Source organism: Rhagoletis pomonella, unplaced genomic scaffold (assembly GCF_013731165.1).
Source record: "Rhagoletis pomonella isolate Grant_MI unplaced genomic scaffold, Rhpom_1.0 Rhpom_scaffold_00663, whole genome shotgun sequence".
NCBI lineage: Eukaryota > Metazoa > Arthropoda > Insecta > Diptera > Tephritidae > Rhagoletis > Rhagoletis pomonella.
Window position 1 is genome coordinate 19,862 of NW_023459216.1, and position 15,579 is coordinate 35,440.

A 15,579-nucleotide genomic window follows, 5' to 3' on the forward strand; every position below is an offset into this window, starting at 1 on the left:
GATCATTACCAATACCATTATAATTACAATTCCGTTTATCATTACTATAACTACTACCGTTAGCAATTACCATGGCCATTACCATTATCATTACCAATTACATTTACCAATTAGCAATGAGCGTTATCATTACCGCGTATCGTAGATTCGCGTTCACACAATATGTTAATGTTTGGCCGCATTCCCCCTCTTACACCACACTCCCACTTATCTCAGCTGCTTCTGTAGAATCTCCGAATTCGGCGGCCATGTAGCCAATGGTACAGTGTCCCTAACGTTTGGCTTTGAAGGCCTTAACAAACTCTGTGTTTTCTGTTCGTCGAGCCGTGGCTAGAGCGAGCTCGATGGGGTAGATTATTCCACCTACCTTTGACGGCTGCCATGGTCACTCTTTCAACTTCTGAAAACAGAAATTGCAGGCGAGGTTTCACGATTTGGATCGCTTCTCCCTTGTCTTATCTCAGGAACACCACTATGTCCTGGGACCCAATAAAAATTTGTATGTGTTGTTGTAGAGCTTGAAGGGATCTTCCTAAATGCATATCCAGTTAGTCGTTGCCGACCCTAAGGCTTTGATGGCAGCTTGATTGTCTTTACATTTGCTTTACCGCCATGTCGATTGCATATATCTCAGCCTGGAAAAAGCTGCAGTGATCTGGGTGCATATAGGATTCCCTCAGAGATAACACCTGAGATAAGACGCCAGATCCTGTTCCAATGTTCATTTTGGCGCCTTCCATGAATATGGAGATTTGGTCATCGTTAAGAACAATATTAAATGGGAAAATGGATATCGAAGTTTCAGTAGGTGTCAGTATTCGTGAAATGATAATCACGGCTACTGTACTCAACGACCATTGCAAGTTGCTCGCAGCCTGTTAGACGCCCAGTGGCGTAGAGCGGTTAAAGCCGCTGAATTTTTAATGTATAGGTCTATGGGTAGAATGTTCTCTAACGCCACCTGGGGCGTTGAAAAAATTGCTCCCGTTGTGCAGAGACGTGCTTGTCGTTGCACCTTTTGCAGATTGAGTAGATAATATTTGGTGTCAAAGGTCTCCCACCAAACCAACGCGGCATATGTGGGAGTAGGTCTAGCTAGCGCCTTATAAACCCAGTGCGGGTGTGGCCCTCAGTCGTAGTTTTACAGGAATAGAGCGCATTAAGTGCCTTTCTTCACCACTCTTCGCTGTTCCTTTTAGTTTAGAGTCAATTTAAGTGACAATTTAAGATTTACTACAGAGGAATTCGAAAATTGTCTCCCTTTTATCGCTAGACCGTTTCTTTCCGTCCACCCTGCTAGATAAATATTTGCGTATTGTAGAATCTCGCTAACCGTCGAGCTTTTTTCCTTTTTTCAGTAGTTCCTAAGGGGCCATTGATGCCTCTGGCACTCCACATATTGTCAATCCGAAGAGTGATCATTGAGTCCAATCCTACGGCGACCAGGGCGGAGTGTATAGATGCCAAACTAAAATTTTTAAACACGCCTTCAACGATCAAAAAGGTTTCGTATTCTTTATACCCCAAAACCCGATTTACCTTTGCGGTAAGCAAACTGACTGTATGCCCTGCAATTCCACACCCAGGGAAGTGGACGTCCATCAGGTGTTATACTGCTTCTAGACTACTTTCAGTTGCCCACTCTTCAGTTACAGGACTCATCGAAAGGCAAGGAAAGATCCTCACAAAATTTTTAGTACGATACCTTTTTAAATGACCGAACAGCTAATGGAAAATAACTTTAAAAAATTATCAAAGCCCTTCAAAATTATCCAAGTCTGAAAGAAATGTTTAGATTTATATTTTTTTAATGCTATGTTTAAACTATAAGTAATTTTGTTGTTTTACATAACAGTCATCTGCAAGATAACTTTCAGATCATTTATTGGCATATAAACTGGGGAGTTCTTAAAAAAGGGTTAAACTAAAGATTTTTCAATTCAAAATTCACCCCATTTTCCTTGAATAGGAGCATTTTTTTTCAAGAAACCGACCTATATAGACCTTTAGTCCCTTACTAGTAGTGTTAAGTAGGAAAATTAAAAATAACGGTATGTTTTTTGGTTTTGTTGAATTTAAATTTTTTTTTCTGGGTAAACTGAATTAAACGAATCATCTAATTCTTATTTTATTTTTATTTTTATTAAATGAGTATTTTGGTACTATTCAACTCTTGGTAGTGAGAGACATGGTAACACTGTGCTGGGTACTAGGGCTATGCGTTTTTGAAATGAATGAGGTCACCGACGAACTGGCAAGAGAAGGCTCAGCAGCTGTTCTTGTAGGACCGAAACCAATTTTTGGAATCAATCGGTCAAGTACTTTGAGTCCTCTAATTCCTGAGTGGATAAATTCTGAACTGTAAGTACCGGAATTTAAAGGAACGGCAATATTTTTTAACAGTGGCAACACTATGGGCACTGAATGTGTCCATCTAAGACCTCTTATGGTGTAAAACCTAACCTAAGTACTGCAAAGCGGTAGCAGGCTATAGACAGGCCTGACACTTTGGTTATCCCTGTGCGAGAATGACAATAATCAACTAAAAAGAGTTGATTTCAGCTTGCAAGCTAGGACTGCGACCTCTTATGCACCGTATTGGTTTGCCCACAGAGACACAATTTCAGCTTTGCTTTGTGGACGGTCAGACGTCTGGATACATCGACTTCATAAATTCTCTCCAGCTCTGCTGGGATAAATTCAAATACGAGTATGCAGTTTTTCTGAAATTTAATCAGTACGCCTATAAAACTTAAGCATTGCCGACATAACGTAACATAACATTATTTTTCCAATGCATACATAACTATTACACAAGATTTTATTTGTTGCTTACAAGCAGTATTCTCTGATCTCCCCATTGAGGCTAGCGTTCTCTTTCAACCACAAAGGTTTCATTTACACTTTTGTCGACACTTGAGGTGTATTGAACGGCAGAACTGGCTATGGACGGGCACGGAAGACGTTGGCTAAAAAAGCAAAATAGCAACTATCAGTAAATATTTCTTGTTTTCTAGGCAAATATGCCCGCTATTCATTTTGCATAGTAAATAAAAAATACTTAAAAAAACATATTTATCTTTATGGCATTTCCAAATGGAAAACATTTTCAGAAAAATTTTACATAACTAGGTAAGCCAGTGCCGTCATCATCTTCCTATTTATTATTGCCACATACCAGATGCTGCATTCTTCGGCATAGAGGCAACCATTGAAAGGCTCTCAATATTATTTTTAGCTTTGTGACAAGTTGACTGCCTGCTTAAGCAGACCAGCCTGTGTGCTGTGCGGAAGTATGTATGTATGTATGTAGAAAGCAAGCGTCGCATGCAGTACCGGCATTGCTTTATTATTAAAATTTTCCACATTTCTTCGTAAATATTGCAAAAAAGGTGACTTCACAGCAAAGTCATACTACGCTAGTTCATTTAAAGGTTTGTACAACCGCTTTTATTGTTGCTAAAGGAAGTAGATTTAATATTTGATGCAGTAATAATGCAAAAAAAAATACCTGAAAATATACTTACCAGAAATTTTTCCTTCATATTTTGGCCTTTTTACGTTGGGCAAATGTAAATGCGTTCCCATGTTTACTTTTTGTCAGAAAACGTAAGTTGTTGCAGAATCTCACGTTACAAACGATGCCCAGGAAACTGACAAAACGCTTACTGCGAAAACATACCCTTTGTGCAGGATACAAACACAATCACATTATATCTTAAAAATTTAACTTTTAATATAAATACATGTATAAACTCTTAGAGCTCTACTTTGAATAAAATTGCAACGCCCATTTCTCTACAAACATAAATAGCTCTCCAAAATTTCTTAGACTGATTTTATGAAATGTATGTATGTATGTATTTAAATCATTGTGTATACATGGTGACTTTTAGTTAATATTTGCAGGGATTTTATAGTTAAAATTTTTTATTATTATTTTTTTTTTTTTTTTTTAATATGGTTCGTGTATCAATCAAAACCATATAAATCAGACTTTCAAACTTTATAAAAAGCTTAGAAAAAATTTTCATTTTCAGTTTTATAGCCTATTAAATTTAGTGTAATTAGGCTATAATATCGCTTTGATTTTTAATATTTTTTTGCTAAAGGCCTTTGTGAGTTTTTTCATATGAAACATGCAATTTAAATATATGACTGACGTCAGCTAAAAAAAAATATTAAAAATCTACACGGTTTTTTAGCCGCTTAAAACCGGCCCTTTATTATACTAAAATTTAACAGGATATAAAACTGCATACACAAACATTTGCTAATTCAGAATAAAATGTTCAAAATTTTAATTAACATTTATTGAATTTTTCTGAACTCTGCATTAAACTTGAAAATTTGATTTATTTGGTTTTAGTTAAAGCATTAAATGAAAAATAGATAACGAAAAAATGTTAACCTTAAAAACCTTGCAAATATTTAACAAAAGTCACCATGTACTCATTTTTGCTCCCCACTGTACATATGTAAGTATATACATACTACACTTTTGTCTGATAATAGTAAAAGCATTTTATTAAATTTTTATGCAGAAGAGAGCTGCAAAAATATACATATTATATCATATCTCCCATCGGTTTCATTATTAGCTCGTAGATTTGCACATTTGGTGGCTGTGAGAGCACATAGATAACGGCGCCTGAAACATCTTCTGGACGTAGGATTTTTCCATCCACAATCTTTTTCTGCCGCTCTGATATAAGTTCCGTATCCACGAGACCGGGACTAATGCTCTGGAAAGAATTCAAAATAATAAATTTTTTTTTATTTTAATTTTACTGAAGAAACATTGTGCATATCCGACGGCTAAGTGGAAGATCGATCGGTTCAAAATCGCCTTATCTCAGAAAACTTTTCAATAACACCCTACTTCAATATTTAGTTAAAGAACGGCCTCTTTTTCATAATTTTATTGGAAACACCCTATCTCAGAATTTGGTGCAACTCAACTGAAAATATATATTTTTTAAATGTTGAGATAGAACGTTTCTGGATCGGCAGCTGAGATAGGGCATTTTTTAACTGAATTCTTAAGTAGAATATTCTTTAATCAAAATACAAGTCGTGTCTGCAGTATTATTCGCTTTCCAGTTAACAAAACCTGTGTGGAATTTCTCGTCGCCTTAAGCACTCATTTGCTTAATTTATTTTAAGTGTGTGTGTATGTATTTAGATTGCTTGCGGAACTGACGCATAGACTTAAATCGCATTAAATTTTCTGTATAAATTGGCTTAGATAATTTGTTCAGTCAAAGATTGAGTTAAGCACTGTCAATGCAATGAGGAAATACAATATTCCAGAGATTCGTAAAACATTCAATCTCGCAAAATCTCGCTGAATGTAGGCCTGATAGGCTTTATCAATGTCGGGTAAGGACCGTACTGCAATGCAGTTTTCATATTTATGGCGACTAGGCACTTATCGTCATTCAAAGATGCTAAGTAACTTGTTAGTTAGGTTCATGCCACTATATACGCTTTGCTGCTGTGTTATTTGTGATGTTTTATTGATTTATTTTTTTATTTTTTTATTTTTTGACAATTGGTACAGGCTTTGGCAAACTTAGTCGTGGGGCGATACTCAGTTGAACACCACGCAAAAGTCGGCGAAAAACGCATTTTTGTACAGGTCGTTCGGCCGAAAACATTGCTACTGTGGAACAAAGTGTGGACCAGGCCGCGACACCTTCAACTCATCATCGTGCACAGCAATTTAATCTTCTCTACAGCAACGTTGAGCGGATTTTATCGCGAGTATAAAATTCAATTTACAAAGGAACTGAATCCCAGAGACCATTTGCAGCACCCCATATTTATCAATTGGATGCCTGAACAATAAGTAGTTGATGCCGAGTAAAAATAAAACAAATCATCATGGGCGATGGGGCACATTTTCAACTAAGCAGATACAGATTTAGATCCAGCTCTAAAGAAAACGAAATTTTCTTCTATCAAAATATCTTAAATCAGTTTGCAGCTCTAAAAAAAAAAACTCGTATATTTATTTGTTCAAGCAAGTTTACCGCAGAGGAAAAGTGCTATTTCAACCAACAAAATAATGAAACATATTTCTTGTGATTTTTCTGGAGAGCTGTATTCTAAGCTTTAGCGGCAAAGCTGAGAGCTGCAAACTGATTTACGACATTCTGATTTGTGTGTAATTTTGTATGAAGTTTTGGTTTTTCTTGAGAGCTGGAAACAGCTTTTAAGCCGGTATCGCTGTTACGGTGAACGCTGAACGTTATCAAGGCATGATAACAAACTTTTTATGGCCTGAATTATATGTCATGAACTTGGACAACAGCATGGTGGCACTTGCGACACAGCGCATGAAACAATGGCCCTATTGCGAGCGAAGTTCACAGGACGTATTTTCGCGCGAAATAATGAGGTCAAATTTCCGGCGATATCCGATATCGAAATCATCCTGTACTTTTCTGACAGCCAAGCTGCCATCAGAGCTTATCGGATATCCAACTGGATGATAATCTCCAGGTTACTTAAGGAGAGTTTAGACTGAAGGGTGTCTTAGAAATGCAGGATGGCTAATCTTCTGGCCTATATAATAAGTACTGGGGAACGAATGGGGACCCTTAGGTAGGTCAGGCTCTTTGCCCATAAATCTTTTGAATAGAGCCAAAATCAGGCGACTTACAGTGTACCCAACCAGCCATGACTATCTGCGCTTTTACTTGAAGAATATTTAAATTTTTATAAAGATTGACCGCACTTGAACGCAATTTCAATTGAACCATTTAATTCACTTTTCCAACTGAATGCTCGCAATTTATTTTTTCGTCACCTTTCGCTTGCAACCATTCGATTTTCACTTTTACTACGCTACATTTAAGTCTTGTAAATTGAAATTTAAATCCGATGTTGCTACTTCATTGCACTCCACTCCACCGCCCACCGCCCACACACCCGCACCCGCACCCATTTCCACTCCCCACCCCCCACTCACCGTCACCTTAACGCGCGTGCCCAACTCTTTGAACTCTTGCCGATAAATCTCGTTAATCGCAGTGAGTGCAAACTTGGTGGCCGGGTAAATGTTCAAGGTCGGCATGTGGCCCGGTATCACAGGCACCTTGTGTCCGCAAATGCTATTTATCAGTATCACGTGACCGTCGATGTGATGCGCCCGCATAGCGGCAAACACATGGCGGGTGCAATTGACCACGCCCATAACATTCGTTTGCAACACCTCCTGCACTTCGTCCGCAGCCATGGTGGCCAATTGTCCAGTACGCAAACAACCAGCATTGTTGATCAACACATGCACTGGTCCGTGGTCGTGAATGATGCGCGTAAATGTTTCTGCTACATCCTGTGCATCGGCGATGTTACATTTAATAGCGTGCAGGCGTTCACGCTGTTCAGCGGTGGGAAGTTCTTGGCGCAACGCTTCGACGCGTTCGAAACGTCGCGCCAAACCGATAACAATTAAGCCGGCAGCAATTAGATCGCGCACAATAGCAGCGCCAATGCCCGAACTGGCGCCGGTCACCACCGCCAATTTCGACTTTAATTGCTCCATTACTGTTTCTACCGTTAAGGCCGCGCTGAATTTAACTTTCGCTGAAGCGTTTATTTTTTTACTTTTTGAGTTTAACGATATTCACATCCTACTCGGCCAAATGTTGAAATTTTACTGTCGAGAAATTTTTAATGCACACTGCCTTTTAAGTGCGATACAAAAAATACTTGAAAATGGTGTGTAAGAAAAATGATTAAAAAAGAGTATTAATCTCCTGCTTGTAATGCGCGTCACCGCAAAACCGCTTTCAATGCTGTAATAGTCGTGAACACCCAAGCCGCCACTATCAATTTTCAGAGTTACATATATCAGTGATTTTACAACGCTTTTGCACAAGTGGAGGCAAGAGTGAAAAATGCGCAAACAAATGCTGTGAAGAGTAAAATGAAAAGCAAAACAAAAAATTCAAAGTACTCTTTAAAGATCTTATAACAATATTGCAACAATAAATATGTAACCAGACATTGCTGACACGCAAGCTTTAAAGATCAATTTGCATACATACCCAGTCGGAAAAGTAGTAATATTTCTTATGAGTTCTCGATAATATTACTGCTAACTATGTAATCAGCATTCTAATGTATTCAAAAAGTTCCACAAATTTCATATTAAAAAACATCCATTTCTCGATATTAGGTAATGCAAAATTGAATGCCCCGCTTTTCTTAGGACAGCAGGATTCACCACATTAGGAGCGCTATAAATATGTATGTATACTTATGACTCCAACATCGACGGAAAGCTCAGAAAGGAAGTCTTCCATCCATTCTTCTCTTAGGAACAGCACCACAAAAGTAGCAAACGAATGCTGGAGAAATTCCCCCTGCGAAGCCTAGCTTGCGTGGCGGTCTTGAGACAATACCAAACGAGGATTATCAAATTTCATTATGTTAACGAAATGGTGTCACACTCATCTCTCTCTAGTCATTCCATCCTAACCTAATATGTGCACAAATTCCAAAAAGCAGACAAAACGGTTATTTTCAGAAGAAAGTGCATGGGTCTTGCATTTAGTCTCCAGAAGCTAGATTACTCCGAGCTAGATATGGGCACGGGATATCGGAACCCGCAAGACCCACGTTACTGATTTCGAAATAGGTGGGATGGCCGGTATCGGGAAGGTCTTTTAAAATTTTGCAGGCCGGATGAAATTCAGTAAATCTTCCTAAAAATTTTGTATGTAATAAGCACTTTTTATGCTTTATTGAGAAAAAGACGAACAGCAAAACAAAATTAAATTCAAGTACAAGAATTTTTCTTAGCAATATGATGATGCAAATCTGAAAAACGTCGGGATGGGCGGGCTCGGAACTTAAAAATTTAATTTCGGGATGGGCGAAATCTGAATTTAATATTTAGTCCCGTGCCCATCTGTACTCCGAACTGAATCTTCCAGACTGGGGTGATCTTGAACAACAAACTGCTACGGAAAAGGAGACAGCGCGTGCGAGAAGATGTTGGGCTTTTCTTGGGATCTATCGTCTACGCGAATGCCCCGGTGCTACCCAGCCGCAGTTTGATCAATATTGCTCTAGGCGACATTAATGTGATGGACAACATCGAATAAAATTTCAATCCTGAAGCAAGTTGAAATCAGCTATCCAGCTGGAAATTATATACCAGCTTATTGGACAGAAGAATTGTACGGTGGCGCAAGGGTATGACACTTGGTAACACGACTCATAATATCTACACAGATGGATCAAAAATGTCTGAATGAGTAGAAGCTTGAGTAAACCGCAAAGCGCTGGGCATTAGACAGCAATTTGGACTGCCTAATCACTACAGAATATTTGGCCTACCGTCTTGGTACTGCGTCACACTCAAGGACCAAATACAGTAGTGTCGCCTTCGCAGAGTTACAAAAACGACAGAGATCCTCCGACCAAATTCCTGACTGCACCTCTATTGTTTACAGACTAAATAATCGCGACTAAAAAAACCAAAAGTCATGTGATACTGGAAAAATACTATCAGCGACCCTGCTAATATAACGGGTGATTTTTTAAGAGCTTGATAACTTTTTTTTTAAAAAAAACGCATAAAATTTGCAAAATCTCATCGGTTCTTTATTTGAAACGTTAGATTGGTCCATGACATTTACTTTTTGAAGATAATTTCATTTAAATGTTGACCGCGGCTGCGTCTTAGGTGGTCCATTCGGAAAGTCCAATTTTGGGCAACTTTTTCGAGCATTTCGGCCGGAATAGCCCGAATTTCTTCGGAAATGTTGTCTTCCAAAGCTGGAATAGTTGCTGGCTTATTTCTGTAGACTTTAGACTTGACGTAGCCCCACAAAAATAGTCTAAAGGCGTCAAATCGCATGATCTTGGTGGCCAACTTACCGGTCCATTTCTTGAGATGAATTGTTCTCCGAAGTTTTCCCTCAAAATGGCCATAGAATCGCGAGCTGTGTGGCATGTAGCGCCATCTTGTTGAAACCACATGTCAACCAAGTTCAGTTCTTCCATTTTTGGCAACAAAAAGTTTGTTAGCATCGAACGATAGCGATCGCCATTCACCGTAACGTTGCGTCCAACAGCATCTTTGAAAAAATACGGTCCAATGATTCCACCAGCGTACAAACCACACCAAACAGTGCATTTTTCGGGATGCATGGGCAGTTCTTGAACGGCTTCTGGTTTCTCTTCACTCCAAATGCGGCAATTTTGCTTATTTACGAAGCCATTCAACCAGAAATGAGCCTCATCGCTGAACAAACGTAAAGCGCGAAACACATTTCGAACCGAACACTGATTTTGGTAATAAAATTCAATGATTTGCAAGCGTTGCTCGTTAGTAAGTCTATTCATGATGAAATGTCAAAGCATACTGAGCATCTTTCTCTTTGACACCATGTCTGAAATCCCACGTGATCTGTCAAATACTAATGCATGAAAATCCTAACCTCAAAAAAATCACCCGTTACTTCAAAATATCACCCCCTTAATAATAATCCCAACATTCCCTGCGCTTTCTAAAACCTCCTAAACCCTCCATCATATTATTGGTCCGGGCTCATAACTGCAATAGGAAAAGTGGCTAACTTGTGACCATTACCCATATTCAACTCCAGTCCAAATGTCTTTTTAATGAGCAATAAGAGGCTCTGACTCATCATGAATGGCAAAAAATTCCGAAGCGTTAAAGCTAGTGAAAACTGCAGCCAAAAAAGCAGTGTTTAAGTCAATAATACATTCTTCTGGCTCCAATATTTTGGGTGTCAACAGTTGGGGTTAACTGATGCTAAATGTTCAATGTTTCTCCTCAGACTGCTCACACTCGGCAACTCGACCGCTGCACTTCTTGAACCTCTGCAGTAATCTCAGCAGCAACACGATTTGTTCTCATTTACTTTCATTTTTCTCCTTGACCAAAGCCTGCTACGCAGACGGTCAAATGACAAGCACAGTGGTTCAAAACTGACATTTACTGTTTATAATTCACTGAAGCCTTCGTTTTTGAACCAATTTGATTAATAGCTTTTTTTAATGAAAGCTTATAAGATTAGCAGAGACCAGTTGAGCCGCATTTTTGAATTTTTAATTGGTTATATTAATCTGCACTTGAGAAATTGTCAGGCTTGACTATTTGTCAAAATAACTACGACTAAAACTATGCTGCGAAAAATCCACAACAAATTTAGCAATATGCAGACTAGGATTTGTCGGCATAGTTTTAGGCCCAAATTTTAGACAAATAGCCAAGCTTGATAATTTGTCAGGTGCACAGACATGAGGTATACATTTTTGAGAGCAAAGTGTTAATAAGTGTCCCATGATAAAACTAGTTGAAAACAATTGTAGAGTTACGGCAACACCAGAAAAAATGACACACAAGAAAAAACTTAAGCGTTATAAAAGAAATTCTCAACAAAATTAAAAAAATTTGGAAAATTTTTTAATCCAGTTGTAGAAATTAAAACAAGCTCAAGTGACTAAGAGTTCGCGGTGATTTTTAAGGATTTATAAACTACACAAGATAAGAAGAACGCTTTTTATTCCCATTTAGCATGCAGATGTGCTCGAAATGTTACCAGAAAAAAACTTAAAAAAATAAATTTAATGATCTATGAAACTGCATACCCAACATTTTCTAAAATCTAAGATTTTTTGAATTTTTAGTGAAAATTGATTTAAAAACATTTCTTTCTTTCATTTTCTTGTGATTTTTTTTTTCGTTTTGAGGAAACCCTGCAATTATTTTCAACTAGTTTTTATGATGTAACATTTTTTAACAGGAGAGTCGATTTTCTTCAAAATTGTTACTTTTTCTACACTTTGCTCTAAATAATGTAATATAAAACAAATGAAAGTTCAAAAAGCAGGCTCAACTGCCCTCTTTCAAATTTTATAAGCTTTCATTTAAAAATCATATTGGTTGAAAAATAAAAGCTCCAGTGAATTATGAATAGTAAACTCCAGTTTTGAAATACTGTGCAGCGATGCCGGTTATAGTTTTTGGTACTGTTTCTACTCTTTAGCAGTACTATTCTTAGTTTCACTAATGTGCAATGCTACCTTTGCGTTTTCCTACTGTAAGATATACAAAAAATGGAAAAATGTTCGAAAACTGGCCATTTTCCAACCGTACATATGTATATATTCAAATCTCACGAGTGGTTTTTAGTGTCACGCTAAAGTAATCTTCTTGTATTTATTTCAATCAATGGAGTTCCAAAAAAAAAACAAGTACAATAAAAAATAAATGAAGTATTTGAACAAGTTTAGCCTTAAAACATTTATTTAGGCGAAAAATTACCAAAATTACAAATTTTTTCATTGCCGCTCGAAAAAATCATAACTGTTTGTTTTTAATAACTTAGGGAAGCTTTCAAATAGAATGTTCATATTAGAGGTAATGGACGTTGGAATCATATAGATATAGATAGATATACTACAAATCTGTGTGTTTCCATGAATGTACCACAAAATTACAAAAAAAATGCCACCATGAAGAATAGCTGTCGGAGCTATTTTGTAATTTTTGAAATTTTACGACCTTTTTTAATTTTAATGATTTAAAATATTGAAATTAAACGGTGAAAATGTTCTTTTTGCCAAAACGAATGAATCTAGAGTAATAAAACGAGTGTGTCACCAAATGAAAAAAACTATATTGAGTAAAAGATGACTACTATGACGAGAAACTAAAATTTCATTTTCACAATTTTTATTGGTACACTCGAAATTTATTCTAAAATTTTTATATACATGAAGAAAGTAATATATGTATATGTACAGACATACAAGGTCCTAGGCTTTTTCTGCCTTGCGCTGTCCATCGTATTTCTTAGATTGCGGTGATAACTTCCCGAGGGCAACAACCACCCATGCAGAGGGAGCTTCCCCATTAAGGGTCCTCTAAATTATTATTAAAAATAAACAAATCATCTCGCATCTTTGAAGATATAGCTTTAAATTTCGGCATTCGGGGTGTATTTGAATGGATATATGTACTCGTAGTTAAATAAATAGAGACACATCGCTGGCTTAGAGTGAAGATTTACCAAGTCAACATTATGAGAAACGTCATATTTTGACTTAGGAAGCAAGAGAAATTAAAAGTACATCGCATCCAAAAGGATTCAGGAACTTTTTGTTTTTCTGCTCGTTTATATTCAAATTTGTTAGTTGAAAAAGACGCACAGAAAATCTTTTTCCCCTCCGGTAAAACGGATTAAACTTTTCGCTCTGAGCTAGTGGTTTAGGTATATTTCAAGTAATTTAAAATGCATGTTACATTTAATTAGAAAGTAGCTCTTTCTAAATAAGAATCCACCGCACTCTAATCTTTCTTATGTAAAGTGTAGAATTTTTAAAGTGCGCAGATTCGCAATACAAATGGATGACGGTATAATGAAAGGAACAAGCTCCAAACCACAATGCTCAAGTTTTATCCAGCAATTTATCATTTACCCCCAGGCATGAACTCTATACACAGAGGTAACGTATGGATGAGTGCAAGGTGCAGCAGCACATACTCGTAGTATGTAGAGTTTAATGTTGAGGGTGGCTTGATAAATCTACAACACGAAATTTATGACTATACTTACATACATTAGGGTGGTCCTTAAAAATATCAGCATCCAAATTATGTACTTGTATTGGGCACACTTTTTTTTATTCTAATTAAAAAATAAAGTCATTCACGAAAATTTCAAAATGTTAAACAAAATTTTAGGGATCGCTGCCAGGGTTTGAAAAAAATTACATTTTTTTAAATCGCAAAAATTCGGCAAAGTTTTGAATTGCTATCTGATATGTTTGACATATTATTGAAACTTATTTACGTAAATTCATAAACTCGCTGAGTTATGGCTGGTCAAAGTCAAATTTTTGCCGAATTTTCGCACTTTAAAAAAAATATTATTTCAAAACCTGGTAGCGACCCCTAAATTAAATTTTTGTAATTTTTAAATTTTTGTGGTGGTATTATTTAATATAGAAGAAAATATGGCGATACCCCGTGACGTTGATATTTTTAAGAACCGCCCGATTACACAAACATATGCACATACATGAGCAAAACAACTAAAAAGAAGAAACCACAAGACGGTCGGTCACTCTAAACCTTTACAAACTTAGCTGCGTTGTCCAGTTTTATACAAAAAAAAATAAACAAAAAAAACAGCAAGAACAGAAACAGAAACAACTCAAGTTTTGTGTGCAGAAGAAGGATGAGTGCGGGAAAAATAGTGAGTGGGAGCTTTTGAAAGTCAATTACATACATATATGGTAATACGTACGCACATACATATGTAAGTGCATAAAACCATGAATGTTCATGAAGTGGATTTTGTGTGGCTCTCTCCTACGTAACATGTGTTGTCCATTTAACGGCTGCACTCCTTGACACAAGGTTTTGACTCTGTAATCCTTTTTAAAATATTGCAATCACTACGTACTTTGGCACTATGTATATATGTATGTACATATGCATCTGTGTTTTATTCTGAAACGAATTGTTTGTGGTGACGCAACGTACTGAAAATTTAACAAGAAATTCTATCTCTTCCTTTTTGTATTGCAATGCTTAATCTTCGTCGAATTATGCAAAATTATGTTTGTTTTATAAATAGTTTGCGGAAATTATTGGAAGGATATTTTTGGGTATTACAAATTTCCACTCATTTGATGAGTGGTTAAATCCGGCAAAAATAGCCATCTTTCAGGCAATAAAAATGGCAGTTGGTAGGCACAATTTTTTTTATTGTGAAGACGGGCCGTTATGAAGTAGCGTTACTAGCTGGAAGTGTGGCCAGAATGCGGAGAAGTTTGTTAAACGACGGAAAAGCATACTCGTCGCATTTACCAAGAACTTTTGCTGCAGATTTTGGGAATGGCTTTTCGCTTACCTTATTTGTCCATCGTTCTAACCATACTTTATACTCTACTTCCAAATTGATAGCGTATTTTTCTAAGAAAATTTCGTATCGTTTTCCAAGCGATTTTACGCATTCGAAAATATTATATTTTCCCCATTTTAGATGGACGTAATAAGAGTAAGAGGAGAAGCTCGGCCAAACACTAACATATGTGTAAGCGCCAATCTATTATTATTATTGTAATAAATTAAAATCAAAAATGTTTAATGTCTCTTTCGCCAATATTTCTCGGAGATCGAGCAAAATATCCAATAGCGATATATTTCATCTCTTTAATCATGTACTACATTGGGGTAATACTGATTAAGCCGGGACTTGTTATTTTATTTTGACCATTGAATACAGAAGTTTTCGTAAAATATGCTCTTATAATAAAAACTAATAAGAACGGTAATGAACGGTTATGGACGGTTATGGAAACGTTTTTTAATTTTAAGTATATTTTTGTAGTTATTAATATTTTTATGCGCATACAAATGTCTGGTTACACAGTTGAAAGTGAAATTTTCTACGTTCACCGCAGAAATAGACAAAACATAGTATCAGAAGGTTCGATTCGACATACATATAGTGCTTATCATAACTTTACGACACTCACATATTGACAAGATTTTTCCACATTTATCTTGATTTTTTTTTT

General features: G+C 36.7%; 1 protein-coding gene across 1 annotated transcript; it reads right to left on the reverse strand.

Moving 5' to 3' along the window:
* Window positions 1-4,340: 4,340 nt before the first annotated feature.
* Window positions 4,341-7,654, reverse strand: LOC118751376 (farnesol dehydrogenase-like). The gene is made up of 2 exons (XM_036486195.1): window positions 6,977-7,654; window positions 4,341-4,745 (listed from the first exon to the last, which is right to left on the reverse strand). Exons 1-2 carry the CDS (start codon window positions 7,550-7,552, stop codon window positions 4,569-4,571), a joined length of 753 nt encoding a protein of 250 aa, XP_036342088.1. The 5' UTR covers window positions 7,553-7,654; the 3' UTR covers window positions 4,341-4,568.
* Window positions 7,655-15,579: the final 7,925 nt, after the last annotated feature.

Coding starts and splice junctions, on each gene's coding strand:
- LOC118751376 (XM_036486195.1), bottom strand. CDS start 7,552: ATGGAGCAATTAAAGTCGAAATTGGCGGTGGTGACCGGCGCCAGTTCG. Junction 4,746..6,976: donor GCACGCGCGTTAAGGTGACG/GTGAGTGGGGGG, acceptor AATTCTTTCCAG/AGCATTAGTCCCGGTCTCGT.